Here is a 15,809-nt window from a genome sequence, read left to right as displayed (position 1 = left end):
ATTATATATGTGTGATGTAATGGCAAATTAACAGTGGAACCAATGGTCTGAACGTCACCCCGTACATTATTAATGATTTTGACCCTTCACGCAAGACCCTCGAGTTCGTTGTCATCCTCAACCGCAAAAGCTACTACGAAAATTATTAAATTAATTGGACCTATTACGAGAAAGGTTTGACCAAGTGTGACGCCTCGATAGATAAAGAAACAGAAATTTCTTATAAATAAAACTTTATTTTTTATAATTTCGCGACATTAATATATTTTTTGTTTATACAAGTTTGGTAGGAATATACAGGCGACCTCTAAGCTAAAGACTGTTCTTGCGAAACGTGTCTGCCAGCAGGACTGTTTGTTTATCACCTGAAACAAAATATGAACGTGGTAAGCAATAAACAGTACAGTCCCTATCCGTTCAACAGCTCAATCAATTAAACTTAAGTAATTTCAGGGAATCATGTTAGTAATTGGAAGGGTACTTACAGCGTTGTTTCAGTAGCTTAACCTTGGTATCCGCCGTATCCTCCGTAGCCTCCTCGGATACCTCCGATACCACCCAAACCGTATCCGTATCCGCCATGTCCGCCATGTCCGTGGTGGTGTACTTTGACGTGGTAGGCGTAAGACCTACGTTTATAATTAATTTATTATTAATGATTATTCGTCATAAGTTATACATTACTAAATATTACAATGAATTTATTTATTTATTTTTACCTTCCGTGTCCGATTCCACCGTATCCGCCACCGTATCCGCCACCGATACCACCTCCGATACCACCTCCGATACCGCCTCCGTATCCGCCTCCGATACCGCCTCCGTATCCGTATCCACCACCTCCGATACCTCCGTGAATGCCGGCAAAGGCGCAAGCCACAATGGCCGCGAACAAGAGGACGATCTGCAAGACAAAATGTATTTGAGTTATCCGAGAGCGACGTGTTGGTAACAATCCATTAGAGAAAGTCCTCGGTCGCTTACCATGGAGTTCATGGTATTTTTGCTTGGCCGGATAGCTGTTGCTAGTTGGAAGAGTGGTTCGAGTATGATTTCCTGGGGTTCATTTCCCGTCGTTTTATACCCGTTCCTCGTTTCTGGTCTCGAGTGGCACCCACAGGGCGTAATTAAAAATCGGGAGAAAGACACAGATCTCCGTTTCTCGTAAACGCGTGTTTCGCCCCGATTGCGCCGTTTCTCGCCTCTCAGGCTCAGTTCTCGTTTCAATTATTCCCCTTCATTTCACACGCTGACCCCTAATTTGAATTCGCTTCGCGCGGGCCGAGCGCCAGCTGACCCGCCTCGCTCGAGGTCGGATCTCGGGGCCAAAATTACTAGTTATCTTTCGATTCTGGTATTTTAATTATCGTCCCGCTTTTATTGTTTGTCGTCGCGTGAACCAGATACTCTCTGTTTTTATTTGTAAGGGTTTGTCACCATTTACTTCATTTTCTCCGTATGGCAGTGTTCGTTTTTTACGAATGGACATGTCTCGAGATGTCCAAGGGACCTCCATTCCGTGATGCTTCATAAATTGAAAATGTGTTAAGTTAAATTTAATCGGAGTATTGTCCAAACACGTTATTTTCGTTGTATGGTTTTTGTACAGGAAATGGTACCTTCTAAAGAACGAGCTTCGTAGTAAAGAAGACGTTTTATGATTTCCATCGATTTCTCACAATTTTTCTGCGATTTCCATTGATTTCTCACAATTTTTCAGTGATAGTTATTTCGCACAATGTTTCTGCGATTTCCATTGATTTCTCACAATTTTTCAGTGATAGTTATTTCGCACAATGTTTCTGCGATTTCCATTGATTTCTCACAATTTTTCAGTGATAGTTATTTCGCACAATGTTTCTGCGATTTCCATTGATTTTTCACAATTTTTCTGTGACTGTCAGATATTTGCCACAATTTTTCTGTGATTGTCAGTTATTTTCTTCAATATCTCTGTGATTTTCAGTTATTTCCCACAATATTTCTGTGATTGTCAGTTTTTTGTCACAATTTGTCTGTGATTTTCAATTATTTCTCACAATTTTTCTGTGATTGTCAGTTATTTTCCACAATATTTCTGTGAATTTCAGTTATTTCCCATAATATTTCTGTGATTGTCAGTTATTTCTCACAATTTTTCTGTGATTGTCAATTATTTTCCACAATATTTCTGTGATTGTCAGTTATTTCTCACAATTTTTCCGTGATTTTCATTCATTTGCCACAATTTTTCTGTGATTGTCAGTTATTTGCCACAATTTTTCTGTGATTGTCAATTATTTTCCACAATATTTCTGTGATTTTCAGTTTTTTCCCACAATATTTCTGTGATTGTCAATTATTTCTCACAATTTTTCTGTGATTTTCATTTATTTCCCACAATTTTTCTGTGATTGTCAGTTATTTCTCACAATTTTTCTGTGATTTTCATTTATTTGCCACATTTTTTCTGTGATTTTCAGATATTTCCCACGATATTTCTGTGATTTTCAGTTATTTCCCACAATATTTCTGTGATTGTCAATTATTTCTCATAATTTTTCTGTGAGTGTCAATTATTTCCACAATTTTTCTGTGATTTTCAGTTATTTCCCACATTTTTTTTGTGATTGTCAGTTATTTTCCACAATATTTCTGTGATTTTCAGTTATTTCCCATAATATTTCTGTGATTGTCAATTAATTTTCACAATTTTTCTTTGATTTTCAGTTATTTCCCACAATTTTTCTGTGATTTTCAGATATTTCCCACGATATTTCTGTGATTGTCCGTTATTTTTCACAATTTTTCTGTATTTGTCAATTATTTTCCACAATATTTCTGTGATTGTCAATTATTTTCCACAATGTTTCTGTGATTGTCAATTATTTTCCACAATATTTCTGTGATTTTCAGATATTTCCCACGATATTTCTGTGATTGTCAGTTATTTCTCACAATTTTTCCGTGATTTTCATTTATTTGCCACAATTTTTCTGTGAGTGTCAGTTATTTGCCATGACTTTTCTGTGATTGTCAGTTATTTGCCCCAATTTTTCTGTGATTGTCAATTATTTTCCACGATATTTCTGTGATTTTCAGTTATTTCCCACAATATTTCTGTGATTGTCAATTATTTCTCATAATTTTTCTGTGATTGTCAATTATTTTCCACAATATTTATGTGATTTTCAGATATTTCCCACGATATTTCTGTGATTGTCAGTTATTTTCCACAATATTTCTGTGATTTTCAGATATTTCCCACGATATTTCTGTGATTGTCCGTTATTTCTCACAATTTTTCTGTGATTTTCAGATACTTCTCACAATGTTTCTGTGATTTTCAGATATTTCTCACAAATTTTCTGTGATTTTCAGTTATTTCCCATAATATTTCTGTGATTGTCAGATATTTCCCACAATATTTCTGTGATTGTCAATTATTTTCCACAATGTTTCTGTGATTGTCAATTATTTTCCACAATATTTCTGTGATTTTCAGATATTTCCCACGATATTTCTGTGATTTTCAGATATTTCCCACGATATTTCTGTGATTGTCAGTTATTTGTCACAATTTGTCTGTGATTGTCAGTTATTTGTCACAATTTGTCTGTGAGTGTCAATTATTTCTCACAAAAAATATTATCTTTCAATGAAAAACCAGATGACAATCGGTACGGTTTAAAATTTGACTAATTTTGTAAATCCTTGTGTTAGCATGTGCCCTTAAGTACGTCTATTATTTTAAGGAGCATTTCTTATGCCTTTGAAGTCGATACACTTGCCCAAATTTTTATAATTATGTACTTTAGAAAATAGTTAATTCAAAGCCTATAGATTATTTCACGTTCTTTTTGGCTGGAAAATATTACAACTAAAAAGGATCAACGTAGTTTGGCCATCAGATTCTGTGTCTTTATTATGTCGGCTTATCTTATTAATACTTAGCAATACGATTTTAAACTAGTTTAAAATTAACAATAAACATTGATTCGTGCCAAAAGGTGGGCCTCCATTTATTACAAACTATGACCGGTAACCATACAAAAAACCTGTTAACACTTTGAAACTCTGGAGAACATTGAAAATTATGGTATACGAACTCAAAAATTTTGGAATTCCTGGACAAATTATTCGAGAATTTGGCGAGTTTTATAAATTAAAAGTTAATTTTATAGATCAAACCACCAAAAATTGCTTTTGTCGACTAATAATCTTTTTGGGCTCAACTTGAGTGCAAAATCCTAGTTGGTTCCTATCAGAATTATGGAAAATATGGTACGGTCTGTTAAAATTATTGCAAAAAGGCGTACCATATGGCACACTGGTGAAATTATGGTACGTTAGAAATTCCTAACTAGATTTATTGAATTGTACCATATTTATGGTACGTCTGGCAGCACTGCTGGATAAGCTTATAACCAGCCGTTAGAGGCGCCACTAGTAGCACTGCTAAAGTGCTTCCACTTCTAACGAATTTCTCCCTTTCTATGGAATTTTCAGCTTTCAAAATTAGAAAAGGGAATTGTTTTCGAAAAAAAGGGAAGTTGGGAATTTTCGTCTGAGGGAATGAGTAACTGACAAGGAGACGACCCGTGGTGTTACACACCGATTTTGTTCAAACTCGGGGGCTTGGTAGACCTTCATGGAACTTGAAAAATCCTAAAGGGAATTTATTCAATAGGCAACGGTTTTGCCATGGCAACGAAAAATGTTTTTGACAATAAAAAATGGAAATTTTTCCTATTTAAGCCATATCGGTTCATTTTCACCCATTTGGTTCAAATTGATCAAAATGTGATCAATTTTGATTTTCTTCGTCAATTTTTAACAATTTTTTTATAATTTTGCTATTTTAAATTTTTTTCAATTTTTTAAAATTTTTCACAGGGGACCCTTGGAATCGGTCTAAATCCCATGTTATTTTCAATGGGAAAATTTCCATTTTAAGTTGTCAAAAACATTTTTCGTTCTGATATCGATTCGAATCGATATCAAGGCAAAGTGTAAACGCGGCTTAAGTGACTCGAAAAATGTGTCCCAATAACTCCTTGTTTGAAATATTTTAAAATAAATACTTTTTATTGTTAAAAATCCTCGTACATTTTGTTCATTTTTAGTAATGGTCAAATACTAAACAGAATACTAGGTATAGTTAACATCAAATCAGGATCAGTTCGTGTCCCATCATTTGTAGGAAATTTGGCAACCTTGAGAAACGGAAATCGTGATTAGAACAATATAATAATTATAACGATTAAAAATACTTACGAATTTATTTAACCGTAGTAACCGCCCAAACCACCTCCGTAGCCTCCAAAACCTCCCAAACCGTATCCTCCGTAGCCACCTAAAAATTTCAAGATACATTTTAGAATCTTAAAATCAGTATCTGAAGTTCTGTTTTGAAATCCCACCGTGGTGTCCGTGTCCTCCGTGGTGATGGATTTTAACGTGGTAGGCGTAAGAGCGGCCGTGTCCGTGATGTCCGTAGCCTGGTCCTCCGTATCCACCACCGTATCCACCTCCGTACCCACCATAGCCACCTCCTACGCCGTATCCGCCACCTAAACCGCCGTAATATCCTCCAAGATGACCGGCCAAAGCTACGGCCAACAAGGCGGCAAAGACAATCTGTACGTAAAGAAAAGTATCCATCAGCTTTTCACACCAAACGTCTCCTTCGTATTTCATACCAGGGTTTTCATATTTTGGCTGTTATTGGCTCTATTCGAAGTCGGAGAGTCGAATGTTTAGATCGGGGATTCGCGTCACGGTTATATACCGTCTTTCCAAGACACCCTGTGTCAATTGGGTGGCTGGTTGACGTCACCCCGGCTGCTACCGGAAACCTTTTCTTTTGAATACGCTGTGACGATTATGACGTGTGAGAAATGGCTTGATGAAAGAGTGTTTAGAGTGGTCTTAATCGGAATGTTGGCGGCAGTCACTGCGCCCAATTTAACACTCGAGTTGTCGTCCCGCGACGCTAGCGAAAGTGAATTGACCCGCTTTAGCGACTGGGCGTTGGTCTTCAAGGTCGAACCCAACCCTGGTCATACGCCGCACTTCCTGCTAGTTAGTAAATATACTCGATTCCATCGCGGTAGAAACAACGCGTAATTTTTAGTTTCGCGTCTCACGTTACTGTACTACATTTGGTATTTGATAATGACATAGCGTTTCATGATTATTCAACCGTAAACCGCCAATTGGTCATTTTACACTTTTTCTCGTACCGCCGGTTTTGATATCTTGGTCGAGGTGTGATTTGTTAACTATTAATAATTTATATTCCGTAACAGTCGGGGTTTTTTTACCCGAGCCACTTCGACCGTCACTGACGAAAGAATTATCTTCGTGGTTTCAGTAGGAATTTATCATAGCCAATGAAATCTAGTTACGAAGGTTTCAGGCATTCACTTTTAAATTCCAAAAGAAATGGAAACATATTAACAAACCCTTGAAAGACCAGAAACAAAAACACGGTTCCCAATTTGCTAATAATTTATCTTAAAAAAAATATACGTAAATATTTTCGGGATATAGTACTAATAATATTCAGTTTTAAGGGGGATGAATATAGTAAAAGCCTCTTTTTCGTTCAAGCTGAACGTTTCTGTTTTAACAATTACATAATTGAATTATATTTTTCTTATTAGGCTGAACATTCCTCTAGTGCTTAAAATAATTTTGATAATTATAATATTAATTGTTAACGAGATATAAGGTCCTAACTAAAGGGTAGCTTGGGCGCTTGCCCAACTTGTTTAGCTCCGGGTGTCCGAATTAAAACGTAATAACTTAATTACTTTTAAATTTAAAATTGTAAAAATTATTTTAGTCACTAAACAAGAGGCTGTTCTACGCTTAAATATTAATTTTATAAGTTAAAATACAAAATTAAAAGAGTTCAGCTTGAAATAGCGCGAAAGTAGACAATGGCCACTGTAGCCTCCCCCCTAAAATTCCAAATTATTTTGAAAAATAAAGCGTTGAAATACCCAAGACACAATCGACCGACACATTTTGAAATTCGAAATAACATGAACGATGATTAAACAATATTCCCATTCGTCCAACAACAAATCGATTCTCTATTAATCGTTTAATTTATTAAGTGAACCAATGTAAGAATTTGACTTTAGGAAAATTCAACGGTTATAAATCTTTAAAATTTTGCAATTTATAATAATTTGTAAGATATAATATATCTTAAAAACTAAAACGAAACCATTTTTTATTATTACTAAACATCATATAAATTTACGAGAACACAATCAAGAAGTGCGAAATAGGATTCAATTAATTTTCTTATGGGGAACATTAAATTACTTAACCTAACCTAACCCAATCTAACCTAATTAACTTAACCCAACCTAACCCAATCTAACCTAATTAACTTAACCTAACCGAACCTAACCCAAGCTAACCTAACCCAACCCAACCTAACCCAACCTAACCAACCCTAAATTAACCTAACCTAACCCAACCCAACCAAATCTAACCAAACTTAAATTAACCTAACTAACCCAACCCAACTCAACCTAACAAAACCTAAATTAACCTAACCCAACCCAACCTAACCAAACCTGAATTAACCTAACCAAACCTGAATTAACCTAACCCAACCCAACCTAACCAAACCTGAATTAACCTACCCAAACGTGAATTAACCTAACCTAACCTATCGTAAAATAATGTATTTTTCCTAAAAATACACTGATACATCTCTAAAATATAATATATCCCCCCCCTCCCCCCAAATCCCATATTTTTCGCCTGTGTCCCGTTAGTATGTTGGGAGACCTCGAAAAAGTGTTGGAAGTGGTGAAACATGCAACAATGGACCGTAATCCATCTAACATTCACAGTGGCGGCTTAAGAAGGCTGGGTCCCCGAAGCGGCATTGTTTTGTGACGCCCCCCAGGACCATGCGGATGTTTTCACCCCCCCCCCCCCGTCGAGCCCAAAAACAGTCTTCAAGTTTAATCGTTCTGATTTGCACCCACCCTCCCCTCGAGCTTCTCCGAGGGGACCCGGGGCGGACCGCCACCCTCGCCCCCCCCCCCTCCCTTACGCCGCCACTGAACATTCATCCTTATATTGATAAATATCGGTCGATTGGGAATATCTAAAGTTCTTATTTTGGAAACTTTCTCAATTTTATATTTAAGTTTCTTCAAGTTTGAAGAAACAATTTTCCACTCTTATATATATAAGAGTGCTAGCAAACTAATTGTTAATCTGTCTATACTGTTACAAGCTTGAAACATGTACTTTCACAATGCTAAATACGTCGTATACTAATTTTCTAAAAATATTACTACTTAGGCTAAAAATGATTTATAAATATCAGCGAAACATTTTGAGTCGTGATCAGGTGTACGTTTCCGCAGATTGGAGGGTTAATACGTCCGGGATAGATTTGGGTAAATTTGTTCGAATTTCATTCGTCCGAACGGTGGTACAAATGTCCGAATGCCGGAAAACAGGATCGTATGTTCGAAGACGTATTTCATTTGCCCGAAAAATTTACCACAACTTTTGTTGGTGATTTAGTCGTTCAATTTATGTTAACTTTACTGGCGAATTTCATTTGTTCGAATAATCGTTTGTCCGTTTTTTCGAACATTAGGAATTGGTTGTTTTTTTTTAAATATTGTTAATATAAGAAAATAGTAACATTAACGTGAACCTAACCTAACCTAACCTAACCTAACCTAACCTAATCTAAAATCCGGACAAAAAAAACAGCAATAAGAAATACTAATTTAGCGACACAATTCGGACGAGTGATGCTACCGATTCGGACGAATGAAACAAACAAGTTGTCCAATTCGAAAAATTGAAACATTTGTTATTTCGGCGGTTCGGACGAATGAAATTCGAACATTTGTTCCACCGTTCGGACGAATGAAATTCGAACATTTGTTCCACCGTTCGGACGAATGAAATTCGAACAAATGTACCTACCCCCATATATTTAAAACTTTCTGTGCTGGATCAACATTTACACAATTTCATAACATTGATAATAATTATTTATGGTATTTGTCGAAATTTAATATCCTGTAAACTTCAAAACAACCTTTTTTAGTTTACGCGAAAAAAATATGTATTGAAAGGTGAAAATTAGGACACCCTGTACACTAACTTCAATAAAATGAAAATAATACGTTAATTTATCTAAAGCAAACATTACAGAAATATTTAAGAATTTCCCGCCTATTACTCTCGAGGTTTACGTTTTCAATTATATCTTTCCGCGTTAATGAAAATGTATCTGTGTGTATAATAATTTATCACTTAAAATATTAACCGCTCTCACGTAGTCATTAGGGTTTTGTAGCGCGCAACAGCGCCCCCGGGTGTGAAAAACTAAAATCGAGTTTAAAAAAAATTCGGGAAATGAAAATGTAAGAAATCGAGTAGATTTATCCCATTGTCTAAATGGATCACTTCCGCCAATTGGAGTCGGCGAGAATATGTATTTGATCGCCAGTAGTTACGTTCTGTCTCCGGTTACGCTCTGTGGAATCCGGGCAGAGGGGTTTCAAAGAAACCGCAGGGTGAGCTTGCTTTTTTGCCCTTTTTTTCTAGATCACCCGCCCATGCACACACTACTTTCACTTTCTAAAACGTTGAAATCATTATTACTAGGCTTTCCTCTTGGACTCTTTATCGCTGCTGTACTTTTATTCTCGGGGTACGCTACCACTGGTACTTGCTACCTCAATCCAGGAAATTCCGCCGAGAAAAATATGGTTATTGTATCGTACGTAACATTTAAAGGTTAAATATTTTTTTCCTTATTTACGCCATTTTATAACCAGAGTTTAAAAAAGTCGTAAAAGGTTTTCGTGTTTTTAAACTCGGGTAAAGATTTGTAGTTTGAATAAATATATACGAAACGTGTTGTTTAAATATTTTTAAAATATTTAATTTTTTTTTACATAATATTTTATATAAAAACTATTCACAATTGTATTTTTTAATTTAACGCGTTTGGTTTTTGTTTAATTTACAAAATTACAAGGTAGGATTTTAAATATTTTCACAGCTACTGAGTTTGGCTTAGTTGTTGAAAATCGCTCTCTCTTTCAATCCAGGAAAGGCGTATCTAGAAATAATTGGAAAATTAAATTATATTAAATGCTAATAAATTATCTTTGGTCAAAGCCCATGGAACGTTTTTAAAAACTGACAAACCTGCGAAAGCATTTCAAAACATAACCAATATGTCTAGATGTTTTGGAACAAGCTAAAAACGCAAAAAAAACGTTTATATTTGGTCCACTCACTTCATCACCATTTGCCATGTCCACCATAGCTTCCTCCGTATCCACCCGAACCATGGCCTCCGTGACCTCCGCTGTAACCTCCGTGACCACCACTGTAACCTCCGTGACCACCACTGTAACCTCCGTGACCTCCATTGTAACCTCCGTGACCTCCATTGTAACCTCCGTGACCTCCTAGTCCACCGCTGTAACCTCCGTGACCTCCATGACCTCCACTGTAACCTCCGTGACCACCGTATCCGTGGGATACTCCGTGGTTAATCTTAGTTCCGTAAGCGAAGGATCGTCCGTGTCCGTGGCCACCGTGACTTCCATGACCTCCGCCATAGCCTCCTTGTCCACCACCGCCATAGCCTCCGTGACCACCTCCGCCATAACCTCCGTGGCCACCACCGCCATAGCCTCCGTGGCCGCCACCACCGTAGCCTCCGTGTCCCCCCCCGTAACCTCCATGACCTCCGCCATAGCCTCCATGTCCACCACCGTAACCTCCACCTCCTCCCAACAAATGTCCGGCGAAGGCGCACGCCATTAGCGAGGCAAATACGACTGCGATCTGAAATATAAAATTGACGTACAGTTAATCACTCTATTTTCAAAAATAATAATCAGTCAGCTAAGCTAATACTCAAGGCACCGCACCACCATGGACCCAAGTTAGAAAATGTCTTTTAATTCCATTATTCTGTCTGGAGGTTGGTGGATAATCCTTCATGATACGAGACCCAACACTCACTATTACCTCTATAACCTTTGCAAATTTTGCTGAAAGGGGGAACCCAGAAGAACTCGGTGGAAAAACCCTTTAAAACAGTAAAGATCTTACAAACGCAACGCGGAAGGAGTAGTTCCGAATTTTCACCCAGTGCCACAAGCTGAAAACCAACCTGGTTCCTCCTGGGAAAGTCTTAACGCACTTGTTACAATTGTACTCCAACCAGGAGTGTTAACGGTCGAACGGTTTTATGGGAAAAATCTATTGGTTTACTAAAGACTAAATCCTCTAATATTCTTCTAATAATCAGCCAAGTCACCACCTTAGGCCCAAGTCATCTAGCGACTTATTATGCCTTTAAATAGGTGGCCGGGTTACAATGCGTAGGAGGGTGGTAGCAAGCCCTACATACCACGCGAGCAAACAGCTCCCTACACTAACTAACTATCCTGTATTATAAACCTCGTCTGTTAATGCTAAGAGTTCATGAAGGTAGACCAGCGCTTCCCAATTTCTTTTGCTATGGAACCCTAAATTATCCTTCTAATTCTGGTGGAACCCCAAATAATTTTTTTACTTATCTTAAAAGATTCTGGAGACAAACAAAGATGACCGCGCTGAGAATTTTCGGAACCCCTGTGACCCTTACACGGAACCCCAGGGATCCATGGAACACCTTTTAGGAACCGCTGACCATAGCGATTACAATAGACCAGTACAGACCACTGTGACTTATCCACGAACGAACTTACCATAGCGTTCATATTGGAAGCGAGAGTTGAGTACAATCCCAAGACGTTGATATTTGGAAGAACGGTACAATTGTGACGATACCCTATCGGATTCCCAAGTCTTTATATATCGCAACGAAGTCCCCCTTCGTCCCCCGACAATAACAACAGCCGCAATTCTCCTTTTTTCCTTTTCTTTTGTGGTGGTTTACTTTTCATTCGCAATTTTAATCCCACCGTCATTATCCATCTGATATTTCGACATAATCTAACCAATATTTTTACCCCAAAACATTGTCTCTCTGCTTGGGTTAGCGTTGCACCAAAATGAAGGAAAAAAACGCAGTTCCGATTTGGCGATAGCTATGCGGGCCAATTCGGAAATGCACCCCCCAATCCCGGGGTACCAGTCGCGCTCGAGTTTAATTTGGTTATCCGTGGATTGTATTCGGCTGTTTTGAACCCTGTCGTGTCACGGGGAGTTTTTCTAAAAGGGTTTTGACCCACTGAATGGTTTGCTTTTTTTATTCTTTATTTGTAACAAACGTGTATTCATCTTCGCCAGAAGACAAGGACAAATTGTTGCCGCATTGTCGTGACAACTTTTCGTTGCGTCACGATTTGACTTTTCTGGTGATTAGCGTGAGAACCAATTGGCCGCGTGGTAAGATCGGGTTCAAGTTTCATTCCGACTTTTATTTTGACTTTAAAAACAATGACGAAACTATACTTTCTTTTATCGGTCGTTATCGTGGGCGGTTGCGATTTAAAAACGTTTTGTTATTAAAACAATTGTCGTTTGTTACCTGATGGCTCGGACACGATTTTGGGTGTAGTACAGCGACTACTTGTTTTGATCTGGATTTTGCGCGTATGAGCTTTAGGGAAAGTCTCTTTTGTACATCGTTTGAAATCACTTTCGCTGTCTGTACGCCAAATATAGCCTCGTATCGGAAGTACACAATTTAAGCTATAAAAGTTAAATACGTACCTTTACAGTTTCCAATTTATCGTTAATCCGCGCGTATATATGCTAGAATGTTTACTGTGTGTATCAATGTAGAAATATTTATAAATAATAATAATAATAATAATAATCAGCTAGGCCTATACCCAACCGAGGGGGTAGCCACTTGGAAAAAATTGTACACCAGATTTCTGATTTCCAAATATTTTCGATATTTCTTAAATATTTCCGATATTTCTTAAATATTTCCGATATTTCTTAAATTTCCGATATTTCTCAAATATTTCTAATTTCTAATTTATATTTTCCTGATGTAAACAAGTTTTCAGCTCGAAAAAATCTTCTGGATCATGCGAAGTTACATGTTACAATGAAATTACATTAGTAGTATAGGTATATGAATAGTTGTAGATACTTCGCTAAGATTTATATTATATACATCTGCTCTTATCCATAAACTATTTAATGGTAAAATTTAATTGTTCATATTTTAATTTAAAATTAAGGCAAATAAATATTAAAAAACGATAAGAGATGGTCACGTGTAAGAATTGATTATATACTTCTGCTCATATCTATCAACTATTTAAAAGTAAGTTTTAGTCATTTATTTTAACTTAAATTGATGGCAAACACATTAAAAACTCGATAAGAGATTTTTACTCTCAGTAGTTAAACCATAAACTATTTAAATGTAAATTTCAATTGTAAATATTTTAATATAATTTAAAGTAAATATCAAAAACCTATAAAAATGGTCACTTATCTGTAAAAGGTATATTATATACTTCTGCTCATATCTATCAACGATTTAAATGTAATTTTTAATAGTTTATACTTAATTTAAAATTAAAGCATAGAAAATATTAAAAGTCGATAAGAATGATTTTTTGCGTAATAATTTTTTCGATTGAGGTCGTGAACGTGTTAGTTACGTCGTTTTTGCCCCCGAGTTACGCATTAAGCCCAAGGCGGGTTAGGTTCATCGGCTGGGAGGCAAACAAAAGTATATCCCATAAATATTTAATTACTCCTCTATCTTACTTCCAGATTTGTTATTTATTTTTATTCAAATTACACGAACTATAGCCTCGTTAAATTTCTTGGTTTTGTATAGTTAATTACCGTCATTATTAAAATATCCGAAAATATGTTAAGTTTATAACTACGTGAACCCAGTCGAAAATTTGCATTTGAAGAAATTAAATCTAGAACGACAAAATAGCCCCCCCATTAATACGCCTGTTCCCGCCGGAGCGTAACGTTTCCCATACTGCCCTAGAATAAAGATTGATATAATATTACGTGTGTAGTTGGGTTCAACTAAGCAGAACTGAATGAATGATTGAGGCGAAATTTCATTCTGAAATATGTTCCTTTTTAGTAACGGTAGCTTTAACTTTTTTTCCATTTATTTTTTCAATATTTGTCCAGAAAAATTTCGGGTTCAATTAAATTCTTAACTATAGGTATTAATTTCTGGATTTTGGGCTACCCAATGTACCGGAATTCAAAGTAGATTTTCTAATATACAGGGTGTCGTAATTAATTCCATCAAGGCATTTTTCTCAAAAATATTTAAAGGTAAAAGTTTTGAAAATTATAATTTGTAGCAAATGTAATTAGGGGGATAAAGTAGTAATAATAATAATAATAATAATAATAATCAGTTAAGGTAATACCCAAGGCACCACCTTAGGCCCACGTCATCGAGCAACATTTAATGACGTGTCGGATGAATTTGATCAGGTTAATTTCTAAAATTTTAGAAGTTATGAATTTTTTAAATTTTCTGCTTCTTTGTTTAATTTACACAATTTATTTTAATATCGTGATCGAAAATAATTATTTAAAAATGAAAAAAAGTAGACGTAGCTAAAAATGTATGTTGATACAGAATTTTAAATCTGTTTAGCTGTATCTGCTCACATTTTTGACGTAGTCGCTCAATGAGACTTTGATCCTAGCATCTCCTTATAGATAGAACAGTTTACCTTAAATTTGCTTTTGGAAACCTTTAAAATATTTATTTTAAATTGGCAATTTATTCACTTTTGCATTAGATTCAGCTAGGCTAATAGTCAAGGCACCACATTAGGTCCAAGTCATCTAGCGACTTTTAACGCCTTTAAACAAGTGGCCGGGTTACAATGCGTAGGAGGGTGGTGGCGAGCAAGGTTGGGTGGAGCCTAGGGGCCCGAGTTTGAACAATCCAGGTATATTTCTCCGGGGTTTTCTCTCCGAAAAAGTATGGCTATATCCAGTAGTAACGGTTCTCTTTGGGGCCCAGGTATTGTATATTTACAAACTATTTAAAGGGGCCAAAATATTTTCCAAGATTTATTTTCCATTCCCCATACCTATTTACATTGATTTTCTTAAAACTCATTCCTTGCGCCACTGAATAAAATAGCCACGTTCCTCCCCTACGCGCATGCACGTGCGCCACTGAATAAAATAGCCACGTTCCTCCCCTACGCGCATGCACCTGCGCCACTGAATAAAATAGCCACGTTCCTCCCCTACGCGCATGCACCTGCGCCACTGAATAAAATAGCCACGTTCCTCCCCTACGCGCATGCACCTGCGCCACTGAATAAAATAGCCACGTTCCTCCCCTACGCGCATGCACCTGCGCCACTGAATAAAATAGCCACGTTCCTCCCCTACGCGCATGCACCTGCGCCACTGAATAAAATAGCCACGTTCCTCCCCTACGCGCATGCACCTGCGCCACTGAATAAAATAGCCACGTTCCTCCCCTACGCGCATGCACCTGCGCCACTGAATAAAATAGCCACGTTCCTCCCCTACGCGCATGCACCTGCGCCACTGAATAAAATAGCCACGTTCCTCCCCTACGCGCATGCACGTGCGCCACTGAATAAAATAGTGACGTGTTTATTTGTAAGGCACGTGCAAAATTGAACGAGCCGTTCTATGTTAAATAATTCTTGTAACGATGTGTAAGCTCAATGGAATTTAGAAATCAAATTAATGTCGGTATAGATTAAACTTAACTTCCCTAGAAATAAAACCAAAATTGTAAGCGCGTATAAAATTAAATAAAATCAATCAGCTAAAAGTGTTGAAAATTTGTAATAATG

At 36.9% G+C, this 15,809-nt stretch overlaps 1 protein-coding gene across 1 annotated transcript; it reads right to left on the bottom strand.

Annotated features, from left to right (window-relative positions):
• Positions 1-256: 256 nt before the first annotated feature.
• LOC149954279 (uncharacterized) lies at positions 257-11,819 on the bottom strand. Its single transcript, XM_090169870.1, has 11 exons — positions 11,757-11,819; positions 10,668-10,845; positions 10,305-10,622; positions 10,198-10,249; positions 5,682-5,712; positions 5,403-5,619; positions 5,270-5,335; positions 985-1,097; positions 720-904; positions 486-629; positions 257-365 (listed from the first exon to the last, which is right to left on the bottom strand). The coding sequence occupies exons 1-10, from the start codon at positions 11,766-11,768 to the stop codon at positions 503-505; spliced, it is 1,299 nt and encodes a 432-aa protein (XP_090025996.1). The 5' UTR covers positions 11,769-11,819; the 3' UTR covers positions 257-365; positions 486-502.
• Positions 11,820-15,809: the final 3,990 nt, after the last annotated feature.

Source organism: Leiobunum rupestre, chromosome 3, assembly GCF_980474605.1.
Source record: "Leiobunum rupestre chromosome 3, qqLeiRupe1.1.hap1, whole genome shotgun sequence".
NCBI lineage: Eukaryota > Metazoa > Arthropoda > Arachnida > Opiliones > Sclerosomatidae > Leiobunum > Leiobunum rupestre.
The sequence above is the reverse complement of the archived record's forward strand: the minus strand, read 5'-3'. Positions and strand labels throughout refer to the sequence as shown.

Bases quoted from the DNA above. Each gene is read 5' to 3' on its own strand.
- LOC149954279 (XM_090169870.1), bottom strand. The intron at 10,623-10,667 runs GTTATGGCGGAG...GTGGTGGACAAG, and splicing joins TGGCGGTGGTGGCCACGGAG to GAGGCTATGGCGGAGGTCAT. The intron at 5,620-5,681 runs GTATGAAATACG...CTTTACGTACAG, and splicing joins GCCAAAATATGAAAACCCTG to ATTGTCTTTGCCGCCTTGTT.